Genomic DNA, 16,781 nt, shown 5'->3' on the forward strand with positions numbered 1-16,781 from the left:
AGTACATCATTAAACAAAAGGTACATGCAGATCTCAGTTTATAACAAAACTCACTCTGGGCTTCACAATCCACACAGCGTGTGTTTCCTCTCATGTTCCTGACAGACTGCAGAGCGATGGCCTCTGATTGGCTGCTCAGACGAGACTGTGGGTACATTCACGCAAGTTAAAGTTTATTTGAATGGTAGTGATTAATAAGGCATCATTAGACAATTCTTGACTACACAGCAACACTTCACCCTGCATTTCATGCTGAAATGAGATTCAAAAGCAGGGAAAGAAGGGGAACTAAATAAAAAGAACAGAGGCACTCGGTAGAAGGTCCAGGGAAATGTAATTTGCCCTGGCCTGAGGCATAAACACACAGTGGGTTGAGAGTTAAGACTGTAGCTGTGAAGCAGGAATGTAATACTGCAAAAGGGTAATATTAGAACGAAAGTAATTACAGTTTCTAAATGTATGATATACATACTGTTTAGTCATATGTACATATATTCAGTCATGCAACAAGGAGGTGTAATATTGTAATTATATTTTGTGCATGATACAAACAGCACTTTGATAAAGGATGTCAGCAAATAAGGAGGAGATCCATGTAAAATTTTAGAGAGGGAAAAAATATACATTATTATTTTCATCATTACAATTATTTTTACTTGAGTTTTTGTTTTACTCATAAGGTTAACAATAAAACTGCTTTGGAATATTTATTGTAAAAATTGTTATTAAATAAATTTTTGTAGGGCTGCCACTAACGTTTTCATTTTGATTAATCTATCGGCTAATTTTTCGATTAATTGATTAATCTAAACGATTAATTTCCCACACAAACAAATCTACAATTTTACTTGAGAATATTTTATTAAACCAAACGAAATCCAAATTTCTATGAAATCCTTTTTTAAAGCAAAAGTAAAGTGCAACACAGAGTGCAAGAAGCAAGTGTCCATCTCAGTCCAAATCGCTGAAATCAAAGTTCAGTATTATAGTGTGAGAATGACAACATATCCATGTGTTCTAGTCTACTAATAATACAATTATATTCAAAAAACACATTTTAGAGGAGTATTTACCAGAAACATTATTTACTAGAATTTATTGAGGTGAAAAATGTAAATGTGCAGTATTACAAAAAAAAAACAAAACATTAAAAAAAAAAATAAAAAAATTTTTTTGTCTTTAATACTGTGCTGGATCACATTACTTTGGAAAATTTTTTTTTTTCTTTTATCAACAAGAAATGCAGCTGTTTAAAAAATAAACAAATAAATAAAGATAAAAGATTACATCAACCCACGTAATTGTTGGGTTTCTTTTTTTTAGCATTTTATTCTTATAAATTATTTTTGGACTGATGATATTTTTTACTTTATACTCTTTATATTATATTAAGGTTACTATGTATGAATTAAATTTTTTGTATATTTTTGCATATATTAATGGACAAGCATTAAGTAACTGATCCATTTACTATATGTACATTTTCTACCTTCTGTTTGCTACTTTCACAGGACTGTAGACTCGCCAGAATCTGGCTCTCAATGGCCTGAACCCATGCGTCCCGCTCTTCATAGGACGTTGCCTCAAAATTCCAAGTCTGTCCCGTCAGAGAAACGATGATGAACTCAAAGTTGTCCTCTTGTTCTAGATCAGATGGGAGAAAAAAAGTCAAGATGATTACTAATCAACAGCTACAACGACAGAGAAACTGTATTTTCCCATGAAGTAATGCATGTGACCTTTGAATATTTTGGTCTTTTTTTGTGTTTGTTTTGAAGCAACACATGAACATTTTATGTGGTGTTTACAATTTGCTCAATGAATCTTAATAAAATTACATGAATGATTAACTCAAAAACTTTGGTTGTACTGTTCTAGAATAAAATTCACAAGGAAGGATTCTCGCCCCTTTAGAGCACCTGTTAGCTGTGGGACACAGTCCGCAACCCCTGACCTGGGGGGTTTGCCCCACGACCCTTGTCAGGATATGCCACTAATTACAAACCAGACCTGAGTCCCGATCTTTCCAACCGTGCGGCTGGTCCTGTCCAAAACGCACCCTAGGCAAACTGACATATGGATCTGCTATCCAGGGCCCTGGTTAGGTTAATGGGCCAATCACGAGACAATTAGGAAAATGTGTGTGTGTGAGTGTGTGAGCGAGTGAGAGCGAGAACCCCCTTTTCAAGAGTTTATCTCTGGAGTTTGGGTATGGAGAAATGGAAGGAGGCTATTTAACGGCACTGAGGGTCAACATTTGGAAAGTGTTAGGAACAAAAGGCCATTGACTGGGTGATCAGAGGGGACAGCAATGGAAGGGGCACGCAGATGGCTCGAACAGAGAACTTGCATTGATGAGATGTGGTGGTGTGTCACAATCAAAGGGATCCCACCCGAAACACGATCTGAGGCAAAAGAGATCACACACTTTACACATTCTGTTTATAATTTACTCTGGAGGGGCAATTACATAATGAAGAAGTAATCAGGGAAGTAATACCCCTCCACACACACACAAAAGGCCAAAATTCCACACGAAGTGGAAAACCCCATGCTCCCGGTGGCATCTGCAAGGCCAATGAGAAACAGGAACAGGAAACAACCTGGAAACTCTGCCATTCTAGTATAAACTCTCCAATATAAGCCCTCACAGACAAACCTACACTACCGGTCAAAAGTACGGACTAATTAAGAATTCCTGATGCTTTGGAAATATTTTTTTTGTGCTCAACAAGGGTGATCAAAAATACAGTAAAATTGTGAAATATTATCATTTAAAATAACTGTTTTCTATTTGAATACATCTTAAAATGAAATGATTTCTCTTTGCAAAGCTGCATTTTCAGCAGCCCTTGCTCCAGTTCAGTGCCACATGATCCTTTTGAAATCACTCTAATATGCTGATTTAATCCTCAACTAACATTTCTTATTATTATCAATGATATGTTGACAACAGAAGTGACGGAAGCAAGCAAACGATTTTGCTCCCACTTTGTATATCCATAGTCTGAGCTTTCTCTCACTCAGACAAAGAACATACATGTTCTACACATATATACCAGAAGGCTGTTGGCTGTAGTCTTTGCAGTGTGTTCAAAAAGCAACTTTTCAGCCCAGACACAGGCAATGTGATGTAACACCAGTCAGCTTTCGTCGCCACTAGTTCTTTGATGTCAGTTTGGTGTGTCTGGGCCTTAAGTGGGAAGTCCTTGCTAGAATAAGCTATAATGTGGACCAGATTTTACGCTGATAGTCTGGCTCTGTGAATCAATCATTCAGCTAAAAGCAAGTTAAAAACAAATTTATCAATTGTATTCATAGCTTATTTGTTCTTCTTCACATTAACAAGTCTTTAACCACCATTTGTCTGTGAGACTTTTCTTCCAGCTATACAATGTTCTGAGACAGCTCTTCGAATCATCTCCCTGTGACGCTATTTCACAAGTTTAATCAGCGGGAAATCTGTGCAGCCACACCATTTCCTCTCCTTCAGTCAATCACAGGCCTAATTGGACTCCTATCATACAAGTCATATTAAAGGTCCCGCAGGGCCACGGGCCGCCGTTACTGCTGTAAAAGAGCCTTGTGTTCAAATCCCAAAATTCCTCCCTTTACGGAAAGACATGCTTGGCAGCCGGAGTGCTTAAACCTTTCTGGCCTCAGAAAAGGAAACTGTAGGAAAGAGATCTTTCCCGTTCTGGTTCAAAGAAACAAGCAGACATTAGAAAATGTGCTAATTTACAACAAAAGTCAAACTCAAAACACCAACAAAAAGTGGCTGGGGAGTCTGGGCCTATTATTTATTCATTTAAAGGTTTTTTTTTTATTAACATTTGCAAGGTTTGGGGGCTGGTGGGATCACTGGAGCATCCCAGCCTAGATTGGACCCACCCTTCAAAGGCACCGGGCCCTCTGGGGTCAGCAGCAATGTTCTCACCCTAATTAAATCGCAGTGCTGTTGGGGAGAGGGCGGTATTTGACAATTATGAAAAGCAACAATGCAGAAAGACGATATTTGGAGGCAAATATGAAGATTGGCCCCGCCTCCTCCCCTTAGCACACAATTAATAAGAAAACAATTGTGTAATACAAAAACTGCGATGACAGGGCATCAGGCTGCCACCCCTCCCCCTATTTCGCCCTTAAACTTTAAAATGGGGCAGCTATCATTCATTGGGTGCCTGGTACCGTTCTCAATATTCCACAAGCTACTAATAGGGCAATCATTATGTTTCGCACAATTTAGACTGAAAGTATCCAATCACCTTTATGCTTTTCTATTCTTGCGCTGTAATATTGCAGCGGCAAGAAAATTTGTGAACTCTGACACAGGCAACCTTTACCGACAAACTGCACACAATCAACTCGGGAAGCAAGAATGCAGCGTGAACAGAAATGAGGAAGGGGGTGTTACCGCCACACGGCCCAGACGGCAGTGCTCGGGGGTACAGTGGAAGAGTTGAATGGTTGGAAACACAAATTAACCGAGCGAAATGTCAAAGCACACAGTATTGCTTTGTGACACAGGTCATTAATTCCCATATTATCCCCTCCCCTTTCAAGCATCCGGCATTAATAACCTGGCAAATATTACAAGAGTTATTCACATCCAGGGAAAAATTTGAACAAATAAATAAAGCAGAGGAGGGGTGGAGTCATGGAAAGAGGAGGGGCCAAAACACACGTCACCTCCCACAATGAGTCCAATATCACCAATTGACATCATCCAATTTACCATCACTGCACTAAATCATCGAAACTCAAACACGACACTTTCACACATACAAACATGATTATGGAAGCAAAGCATAATTTTACAATCGTTACATGCTCTAAAAAACGGAAGTGTCGTGCAGGGAGTGTTACGAGGGTGACCGATCAGGGAGGACAGAAGGATAAAGCATAATCATGGGGTCTCACCACATGTGTGAGGGGCTTGTCTGAAAATAAAAGAGGGGTATGCTGACTTCCCCCTCAGTCTGTTTCCTGGAGCTAGTTACCTTCAGCATTGGAGGCACTGCTGTAAATGTTGCGTAGACTACCGACGCGATTTAGTTTCCATGCCCTACGTTTGGCTGCATCCGATGACAGGCAGAGGAATAGGCGGAGAGAAAGAAAAAGACAAAAAAACAAAACATGACAGGAGTGGAGAAAGTAGAAGAGCTACCGAGAGAAATATTTGGGAAATAAACAGGAAGCATCACAGAAGTGAAATATAAATGACTGAGAAAGGCAGGGTGAAAACAAAGGATGAACTGCAGTCAGCAGTTAAAAGTGCAAATGTTCAAACAAATGAGAATTATACAGAAGTTAAACTGGCTAATGAAGTCATTGGGTTTGAAGCAGGGGTTGAAAACTCATTGCATTAGTTTAAAAAGGCATAATAATGCACCATTTGAGTGGAAAACTGCAAGACAAAACATGTTATGTCCATGTTATCAAGCAGAGTGGCTAAATGAAAAATAAAGATGAATTAATAAATGTATGCATTTCATAAAAGATGGAATAAATAAATAAGAGTGTTTTTGTCAAATATGGCACTTTTGGCCCTGTAGACACTAGTGTAATTTCTCCACTAACAATGTCCAATAGTAAATATAAATGCATCACAAGACTAATTTTATCTTAGGTCCCGTTTAGACTAGTGCGTTTTCATTTTAAAACGGTGTTTTAGAATGAAAATGATCCTCGTCTACACTGGCGTTTCCGCTGTGGGTTGCATTTCGTTTACACTGAAATACAACCCCAGAGTTTTCAAACTAAAACGGGGTCTGCAGCATTTTCAAAAGTCTCCGGAGTAGTGTAAACGGGGCCCTTAATGTAAAATTCCCACCACCATGCAATTCCAACACACTAAATTATGCACTGCTTTTAAAAGCATTCTGTGATGGAAATGACAATGGTGTAAGTGACACATTGTAACATTTCCATAATTTGTGTGACTGGAAATGTTCACAAAAATACTGTTCACGTTATATTTACTCTCTTAGTAAAAACACTTAAACACTTCAGATGACATGTTTATACATAAACTTTGATAACCTTTATGCATTTTGCACATTTTATAATTGATGTGTTTATTTCACCATGTGTTTGTTTATTTCACACAGTTTAAATATAATTTTTGTTATATTTAAGACTGAAAGTCTGGACCTGGGTCATGGGTAAAACAAACAAACAAAAAACTATTAAAAGTATTCCCAAGAAATTTTTATGTGACCAACATATAACTGAAAGAAAATACTAACAGAAAGATGCCCCATTTAAAAATAAAAATAATAATAAAAAAACAAATCAATCTAAAATTACTGTGATATGCAAAATCCAGTTTAAATCATTTCTTTCTCAGTTCACTGTGTTCATAGGTCTAGTCTCGTCTCTTTAAATAACTGCTAATTTGCCAGCTGTGCTGACAACTGACCTGAAGTCACTTCGGCTCAATGCAGTCTCACTCTTTTTCCCTTAGGCCAAAGGGGACATTTGTTACACAACAGTAATCCTGGAAAAACAATCCCATCCAGTCCTTTCCATGTGCACAGCATTAGCGAGAGAGCAAAAAAACTACAATAACGTGGCCCGGAATCAAGCTATTTTCCACACAATAGACTCTGTAAAATCTGTACGCGATAGATTTACTCTGTCTTATTGTCCGCATGCCACGCTTGATCCCCCATACAAACCATTCTTCGCCTTCTAATAACATCGATTCCATGAATGTCGGCTCTTAACTTCTCTCCCTCTCATTTGTAGGTCTTAAACAACATCTCAAAATGGCTTTGCTTTTGTTGATCACAGAGAGCAACTTTTAGTTTAAGATATAAATGGTCCTTTTTCCATACCATTAGGAAGCCATAAGACCATCTTCACTTTGTTCCTGTCAGTAACAGCGCAGATCTGTTCACCTGCAGAATGCTTTAATTAAACATTGCAGCCACGTGCCAGACCGATTCCAGCTGAGGACACCTGTGAGGCCCCGACATCATCTGGAATGTCTTTCTCTTTCTGGCTGCTTCTTAAAACGTATCGGCTTCCTGAGGTATCCATGTCTTTGTGCGATCATCAAGGCATTCATGAGTCTCCCGCTGTCCCTGTGCAGTGCAGAGCCCACGCCGTCTGCCTGATCCGGTTTCAAAGGCTCTCACATTCTCCTGCTCTCATCAAACGTAGTAATTACTTAACAAGGGCCACTTAGGGCCCTACAGCTCAGCGGTAATTGATAAACTGTGATCGTCCGTGCAGTAACTTTGCCATTTGAGTGGTGGGCTTTCAGCGGCCCTCTGTGGGGGGGATGCGAGGAGTGTAAAAATGCACGGCATGCTGAGATCGATTGATCTTCAGGGGGATAAAAGAAGAATGTGTGTGAGAAGACTTTGTCTCGGTGAAGGGAGAAGAGCAGGTGAGCTGAAATTCGAGAAAGACCCCTGAACTGCCATAAGAATCATCAGCATGTTGAGATACAGTAACAGATACTAAAACAGTAACAACCAGCATTTAAGATGAAAGAACTTGAAGACAACTGTACAATGTCTTTATGACAGCCAAATGAATCCATTGCTAAAGTAACATTATTAAAGCGACTATATCAAGAGAGTCTTACAAATGCAGCGTGTCATTTATACTGATGTATAATATTTTGGTATGGCTGATTTGAGATCTAAACTGGTAACTCAAAGGTTGAAGGATCAAAATGTCTGTGTCTATGAGTGTATTTTAAGCATACTTTGGAAAAAGCTTAAGCTAAATAACAAAAGTAAAATACCAAAACCAGTACCAAAATTTAAGTCATAATTCCATGATCATCCATAATCGATGATTTAATGATTGAATCACTTCATCAGTGTGAATTTGTTTTGAACTTGAGAGCATGATCAATCCGATTTTCTGAATGAATCATTCAGGCTAGTTTTAAAACAATCGATTGTTCAATCAATTGATTGTAAAAAAAATTGTTCTCAAATCAACTCATGAATGTATCAAGGACAGTTAGGGCAGATGTCAGGATTTTTAATGAGTTACTTAAATTTCAGTTTGTTATCAAATGACTTCATAAGACTTGAAATATAGCTCTTGCATTATATGGATAGTTTTTATAGCTATTTATTTTACATTTTTGAACTCCATTGTAAATGGAGTTTTTCGAACTTAATTGTAAATGTATGGAAGAAAATGATCAGAACCTTTTTAGAAATATCTTCTTTTGTGTTTCGTGTTCCTTTAATCATGTAACTTTTTTCACAGCAGTCTATATCATAACTAGTTACCTAGTTGGGGACTACTTTCAGGTGCTGCGTAATATCACTGCGCCTGCTGCACCCATGGTACGACAGCAAAGTTCCTTGATTATTACGCTGGAATGAGAGTACAGTTCCTAGCTATATCGGCCCAGAAATTCGCAACTTTTCATTTTCCGTCGGTCTTAGTACACGATGTAACTACAGAAGAGTCAAGCTTTAAATAGGAAAATTATCGAAACTCTTTGGTCATTTTTGAGTGAGATGCTAACGGTCTAATCCGATTCAATGATCTATGCTAAGCTAAGCTAAAAGTGCTACCGCCAGACCCAGAGATCGGCTGAATGGATTCAAAAACGGTAAAACTCAACTGTTTAACTCTAGGGGAGTTGTAAAATTAGCCTATTTCCAAAAAAAGTGGAGTGTTCCTTTAAACTTTATTAATGCATTTAAATATGCATAAAAAGTACAAACAACCAAAATGACCATGATGCATGAAGACTTGATTCATTTTTTGTAGTATAGCAAAACATGATTCTTTTTTTTGCATTACCGTAATGAGAATGCAGAGGGAAATTGTGCATAACTTCAATGAAAATAATAATGTCCCAGTGCAAACAATCCTAATGGTCCTAAAATAAGTTTGATTGTCTTTCAGCAAAATATCATTTATTTCTTTGAATTTTGGAATGAAATACGAGCCAATGTTTTTACCAGTGTTTGTCACACATACACGCTGTTTAAGCAGTAAGCATGTAAGAGAGAACATGTACGTGTGTCTGTGAGTCCTATAAAACACTACAAGCACAGTACCTGTACGTGACAGTATGTGTGTTATATAAAATACTATAAGCGCGGTACCTGTCTGGTGGAGCTCATGAATAACAGAGAGGCTGACAGCCTTATCCCTCAGCAGGCCCGCGGCGTGACAGCACTCCCCGGCCCCACGCACAAGTGCTTAATGGCTAAATTGGGAGACTGTTACTAATCGCTTATTGAATAATGAAAGTGACACAGCTGATAAAAGATTTCAATACTGTAGATTATTAATAATATTTCACTTAAGTGCCTGCCTGACGAATGGGGGCTGGGGAAGAGGCCCGGGCAGCGTCTGACAACGTTCAACCTTTTCAAAAAACGTGAATCAGGGCAAGACAAAGTGGCTCTCCAGGGTTAGGAAAAAGGAAAGGGAGGAGGGAGGATAGGGAAAGAGTGAAAGAAAGATAGTGATGGCGAGAAATAAAGAGGGGGTGGGTGAGTGAGGTACATTAATGTAACCCAATTTCTCATAGAAGACCCCTACAGGTAAGAAACGACAAGAAAAATGTTTCAATACAAAAAAATATGAACGCTGCTTCTTTACATTTTCAAATATGAAATGTTTTAAACAGATCTCCCACAGTAAAGGAAGAAATAGAATAAATTTTCATATAAACCCCAGAATATCAATCATAATAATCACAGCGTCATCAACAGATTGTGTGTGTATGTGTGTTTTGGTCATTTTTAATGATTTTTTTCAAATTACACTAGATAATAAAACGTAAGGTTTAGAGATTTTTCATCTAAGACTAAATAACATTTTGGCACAATGTTTATGTATCTGCCTTCTATAATCTATGGATTATCAGGGTTTCTAATATCCCATGATTCCACTCTCAAGAATTTCACTCACGAAGGCACATGTGCTGTGGTGATGTGACAATAAAAGTGATTTGATTTGATCTTCCATGACCACATGGTGGCACCATAGAGAGAATTAAGTGGAACAGATGGTCTCTGAAAACTCTCAAATGTTAACGTCATGGTAAAGATGGTGCATCAGATCAGTGGTTCTCAATTGGTTTTGCTACAATTCCCAGATTTTAAACTGAACTTCAAATGGCAATCCAACACAGTAACTAAAAGAAAAATAAATATACTTTTTTTTTCTTTTTTAAGTCTATAAAATCAAAAAACATGGCGTTACTATGAAAATTGACTAGCAAAATTGTGCATTTTAACACACTACCATTCAAAAGTTTGGAGTTGGTATTCTTTATTTTTATTTTTTTTTATAAATGGAAGTCTCTTATGCTCACCAAGGCTACACTTATTTGAGGAAAAATACAGTAAAAACAGTTATGAAATATTATAATTTAAAATAGCTGTTTCCTATGTCAATAAATTTTGAAATCTAATTTATTCCTGTAATGATAAAGCTGAATTTTGCAGCAGCCATTCCTCCAGTCTCAAGTGTCACATGATGCTGTTGCTAAATGTTTTTTTGGAAACAGGGATACACAGTTTTTTAGGATTCACTGATAAATGGAATACTTTTTTTTTTTAAATATAATTTTTTACCAAAAGTTACCAAATTTTTTACCAAAAGTGTATGCTATATAATAATTTGTTTAATGTTAAAATATAATTTATATTATAAAATGCAGTACACAAAACATTGCAGTGTGGTTATAGTGCAAGTTATCCCTATGTTTAATTTAGTCTTGGCTTTGCTTTATTTTATCTTGCATAGTTTGAAACTGTCATGGAACCCGTCTATGCTTGTTTCGGTCTTATTTGACTTGCTTCTTACCACGTGACCAGAATTTGAACCAAAATACTGCCTGACACATATATATTTTACTATCTTATCAATGCATTGAAAGAGAAAATATTTTTCTGTGTGTATTCAATCAAAGCCACTGCTTATACATGATTAATTTTGTCAATCTTACAGGAGTTAGTGAGATTTCCTTGGCATTGTTTTTCTGTTCTGTCCAGTAACAGACCTGTGACCTATTTTTTGGGTCACAACCCCCTTGTTGAGAACCACTGAATGCATAAATATATGGTATTTAATACTGCTTGAAATATGCGGATTAAATTTCACTCGGATACACACTGCATGTAACACACTGATGTGTATACATACATGCATACATACTCTTCCCTCACTGACAATATATTGGCCCCGTTTGGAAGAGGATCAATAAGTGTGATTGGGAACATTTTAAACCAGCACTGATCCTCGGCTCTCAAGGGGCCGCGGCCACCCACACAAGCCCAGTCTAATTAATCACACACTCTCTAAGCTGACACACACTCATCCATCATTCCTGCATCATTCCTCACACATACACAGACGACCTTACAACACTTCAGAACTGTATTCTCACCCTGTCAGGTTATGAACTACTTACTGCAAACTGAAGACCCATTTACACCAAGTGCTACTGCTTGGTATAAATGCATACACAAAAATGTAAAAATGTAGCAATGCATATCCATAAAATATGTTCAGGTCCATTTATTTATCCAAAGTTTTCAAATAATAATACAAGTTTGTCACTGGACACTTTTGATAAATATTGAAATATTATTACAGCTTAAAATAATAGTTTTCTATTTTAATTAGTGCTGGGCAACGATTAATCGCATCCAAAATAAAACTTTTTGTTTATATAATATGTGTGTGTGTGTACTGTGTATATTTATTATGTATATATAAAGACATACACATACAGTATATGTTTTGAAAATATTTACATGTATTTACACGTGTATATTTATATTCATATAATTGATATTATGTATTAAATATATTTAATATTTAAACATAACATTTTTCTTAAATAATATACATGCATGTGTGTGTATTTATATATAAATAAAGAATATACACAGTAAACACACATATATTATATAAACAAAAACTTTTATTTTGGATGTGATTAATCGTTGCCCAGCACTAATTTGAATACATTGTAAAATTCAATTTATTTCTGTGACGGCCATGCTGAATTTTCAGCTTTATTACTCCATAAGTGTCACATAATCCTTCAGAAATCATTCTAATATGCTGATTTTTTCACAACAATGTAAAAGTCGTCAGCATCACTTTTAATTAATTTATTAATTTAATGCATCCTTTTTGAATAAAAGTTTTAATAAAATAACTTACTGACCCCAAAGTTTTGAATGGCAGTGTGTTATTGAGACAGAATAATGAAATAAATACAAATATCTATCTATTGTGTCAGAATGGTGGCTGCAGTGATGAGTGGAGTCTCTGTGTGTGTTGTGCGTGTGGGAGTGACAGACGGCGTTTAACCGGCTTGTCTGTGTTGAGTGTGTAATAATCACTCAGCATATTTCTCTTGCTCCACGCAGGCCTGTCAGCTGCCTGATCCATACTGACGGCAGGAAACATATTACACATCTGCTGCTCAGAAACATCTGTTCCACTGCACCGTCACAGCAGACACAACTTCACTGCATGACGGTGTGTGCTCACTTGCACTTATGTGTATGTGACAGCAGCAGTGTATGCAGCTTACAGTGTTTGTATACATGCTGGTATATGGGAAGGCTTCTTTGATTATAATGAAATGTACAGGTGAATCTGTATATACTGTAGCACTATTCAAAAGGCCTGCTGTTCTCCACTTTTCTAATTTAATAATTTGTTCATAAATTATATAAGATAAATTCTGCAGTGTAAATAAAGTGTATTAGACAGCAATATTGACAAGATGGAAATTAATAATTAATACCTCTACTGAAAAACGTCAAGAACGACTGACTTTTAAATGACTACTGAAGTACATATATTTAAATTTAAGGTATTATTTATTTTAATTATATTTTTTATAATGATTAACTATCAAATACCCAAATAAGTTAAATAGTCAAATGGAGTGTGTGTAAATTATATTTTTTATAGTCATTAAATTTTTCAGGCATTAGTACTTACTGACTATTGAAAGGGAAAGTGACGTGACATACGGCCAAGTATGGTGACTCATACTCGGAATTTGTGCTCTGCATTTAACCCATCCAAAGTGCACACACACAGCAGTGAACACACCCGGAGCAGTGGGCAGCCATTTATGTTGCGGCGCCTGGGGAGCAGTTGGGGGTTCGGTGCCTTGCTCAAGGGCACCTCAGTCATGGTATTGAGTGTGGAGAGAGCAATGTACATTCACTCCCCCCACCTACAATCCCTGCTGGACCTGAGACTCGAACTCGCAACCTTTGGATTACAAGTCCGAGACTCTAACCATTAGGCCACAACTTCCCTAATGAAATGTTGGCATCATACGAATACTAATTTGATTAGTGACCTAGAAATGCAGCATCATAGAATTTTCTATTTGTTACCAGGTTTAAACAGATTTTAAAATGTACAATTTTCCTGACTTCTGCGCATCAGTTTTTCACACTCACCCTGTGAAACAGCATATAACGTTGCAATTAGATATGAGAGAATGTTAAAGACTGTTTAAGGAACATGGCTGAATTTATAGACCAAGGCCCGTATTCATGAAAAATCTTAGTGCTAAGAGTTGCTCCTAGTAATAAAATTCTTAGAAATGTGGGTGTTTCCACTTAAAATTAAAGAAAAGATCCTAGTAAAGAAAAAAGTAATTCAGAAAGCATCTTAAGCCTTAAAAGAAGTCTTAAGGTCCAAAATTGTTAGGAGTACGGACGAGTACTTTTAAGGGGCTTAAGAGTTTCTTTAGCAGCGGAGAAAATGGACAAAACATGAAGAGGGTGAAGAAATGTGTTGCACACAATGCATGACAGTGAGTTAATAAGACGCTACACATTAGATCGTGCAGGGATCATGTTTGTGACTGAACTTATTAAAGACATGTTAACATCTCCGACACCACGCAGAAATGCCATAGCTCCAGAAATGGACGTAATCACTACATTAACATATCTGGCAACTGGAACTATGCAGCAGGGATGATTTGGGTCTGTTATAGCACTTATTATGTTGCTATTCATTTCCTATAAAATACGTCAAGTATGACAGCATGGTAAATAAAAAATAAAGAATATATATACACATATAATGTGTGTGTGTGTGCGTATGTGTGCGAGAGAGAGAGAGAGAGAGAGAGAGAAGAGAGAGAGAGAGAGAGAGAGAGAGAGAGAGAGAGAGAGAGAGAGAGAGAGAGAGAGCGAGAGAGAGAAACAGGAAAAATTACAAGTAAAGGCTTATAATAAACCCTACTCTTAAAAACACTCTTTTATTTCCTTCTTGGACAACAAACCAATCACAGTCTTCAAAAGACTGTGTCATAGGTAGCAACGGGGTCAGCTCCGCCTCCTCACTAAGATAAAAGTTTTTGTCTTTTCCTCGCTCAGAGTTGCTCTCATATTGGTCCTGAATCACTTTTAAGCTAAATTAGGAGCTCTCTAAAAGGATTCTTAGAATATTTAGGAATAGGGGCCCAAGAGATGATCAGCAGAGATCTGACCAGATCTGAGAGGGAGAGACGACTACAGGTGGAGTGGGACAGAGACCGGAAGTACCTTCTGCAGCTCCAGAGAAGCCGTCCACCTTGAAGTTGCTGGTACTCTTCTTCCTCCTGTGTTTTTTGCGGTTGGCGTGGGGTGATGGAGGCGGGTCCATCTTTGGACTGGTGGTACTGGATATGCTTGGACTGGAGCACACAGAATCTCCCAGACCGGTGTCTGGACACAAAGAGAGAGAGATCGATGTAAACATTCAGCTCTATTTTACCACACGCATTTAGAATATTCTGTGATGTCTGCTCTGGTTTAAATGATCAAGCGCTCGCGTTCGTGTGAGGCCAGTTCTGACTGGCGTTTGGCTAGATTCTCCGGCTCAGGCTATCAGAAGGCTGCTTCACTTTTCATAAGCAGCACTGACAGCTGTGACTAGCGGCAGAATAAAATAACATTCAGTTCACATCAATATCAGGCGGAGTGAAAGCGCTGATGTGGGGAGAGGCTGGGGGGATGTTCAGGCTGGCACTGAGCATGCTTCCAGCACCGTGCATCAGCAGACAGCCCCAAGGACGGCCGTAACTTATTTTACAATCGTTTAGTCTCAGCTCAAGTGGAAAACGTGACAACTTATCTCTGCTGACAAGATGCCATCCCAAAGTGAACAATTAACCACCTCATTCTAACAGCCCCTTTGTCCGAGCTCTCCCTCTCACACACACCTAAACGTCAAATACACCTTTTCCCTCTCCCTCATGTTCTCCATCCTTGTCTTCGCAAGCTCAATGCTTTCTCAAAAAGTCATTAATTCGTCTGCTATAATTGTGGCAGACAGTCACAGCCAGTTTGCTTTTAGGTTTTGTTTTAAAGAATATCCAATTACTTCGGAGGAGAGGAGGAGCAACACAACACATACATTATCATGGGATAATCCACTTCAAGGCAAAGGCTAAATGTCTATCATGTTTTATGGAGAACGATACAAACTAGTGAGTGATTCTTGTGGGTGGTTGCCAGGTCATTGTAAAAAACTGTGTTTTTAGGATCAATGACATGAAATTCTTTTTTTTTTGGTCCAGACCTATTATTTATTATATATGTTCAAATATATATTAAAAATGCAATTCGTGCAAACAATGTCTTGAATACACCTGATCTCTGATGAGTGTTTTATATTTCAGAATTAAAATTCACGTTAATATTCTTTTCAGGGGGAAAAAAAATGTCAGGGTGATACAACCTCCCTGCCACGATAATAAAAAAAAATTATTTATATTATTTTGCACCTTAAATATAATTAACACTTTTTTTAAAAAAATAATGATTAAATTGCATATACTCATGTGATGTATTCATGAATTAAAGAACAGACAGACAGACAGACAGACAGACAGACAGACAGACAGACAGACAGACAGACAGACAGACAGACAGACAGACAGACAGACAGACAGACAGACAGACAGACAGACAGACAGACAGACAGACAGACAGACAGACAGACAGACAGACAGACAGACAGACAGACAGACAGACAGACAGACAGACAGACAGATAGATAGATAGATAGATAGATAGATAGATAGATAGATAGATAGATAGATAGATAGATAGATAGATAGATAGATAGATAGATAGATAGATAGATACATACAGTTGGGCAAAAAAGTATTTAGTCAGCCACCAATTGTGCAAGTTCTCCTACTTAAAAAGATGAGAGAGGCCTGTAATTTTCATCATAGGTACACTTCAACTATGAGAGGCAGAACGGGGGGAAAGAATCCAGGAAATCACATTGTAGGATTTTTTATGAATTAATTGGTAAATTCCTCGGTAAAATAAGTATTTGGTCACCTACAAACAAGCAAGATTTCTGGCTCTCACAGACCTGTAACTTCTTCTTTAAGAGGCTCCTCTCTCCTCCACTCGTTACCTGTATTAATGGCACCTGTTTGAACTCGTTATCAGTATAAAAGACACCTGTCCACAACCTCAAACAGTCACACTCCAAACTCCACTATGGCCAAGACCAAAGAGCTGTCGAAGGACACCAGAAACAAAATTGTAGACCTGCACCAGGCTGGGAAGACTGAATCTGCAATAGGCTAGCAGCTTGGTGTGAAGAAATCAACTGTGGGAGCAATTATTAGAAAATGGAAGACATAGAAGACAACTGATAATCTCCCTCGATCTGGGGCTCCACGCAAGATCTCACCCCGTGGGGTCAAAATGATCACAAGAACGGTGAGCAAACATCCCAGAACCACACGGGGGGACCTAGTGAATGACCTGCAGAGAGCTGGGACC

At 37.8% G+C, this 16,781-nt stretch overlaps 1 protein-coding gene across 2 annotated transcripts in view; it reads right to left on the reverse strand.

Moving 5' to 3' along the window:
* LOC306845164 (arf-GAP with GTPase, ANK repeat and PH domain-containing protein 1-like) overlaps positions 1–16,781 on the reverse strand; it is a 176,277-nt gene that overhangs the window by 24,337 nt on the left and 135,159 nt on the right. For both annotated transcript variants that reach the window (XM_079377804.1, XM_079377803.1), the window contains exons 13-15: positions 14,538–14,699; positions 1,490–1,644; positions 55–145 (exon numbers count right to left, since the gene is read on the reverse strand). In XM_079377804.1, coding sequence (XP_079233930.1) covers positions 55–145; positions 1,490–1,644; positions 14,538–14,699 — 408 coding nt within the window. The remainder of the gene's footprint in view (positions 1–54; positions 146–1,489; positions 1,645–14,537; positions 14,700–16,781) is intronic.

This window comes from Barbus barbus, assembly GCF_936440315.1.
Source record: "Barbus barbus genome assembly, chromosome: 25".
Taxonomy (NCBI): domain Eukaryota; kingdom Metazoa; phylum Chordata; class Actinopteri; order Cypriniformes; family Cyprinidae; genus Barbus; species Barbus barbus.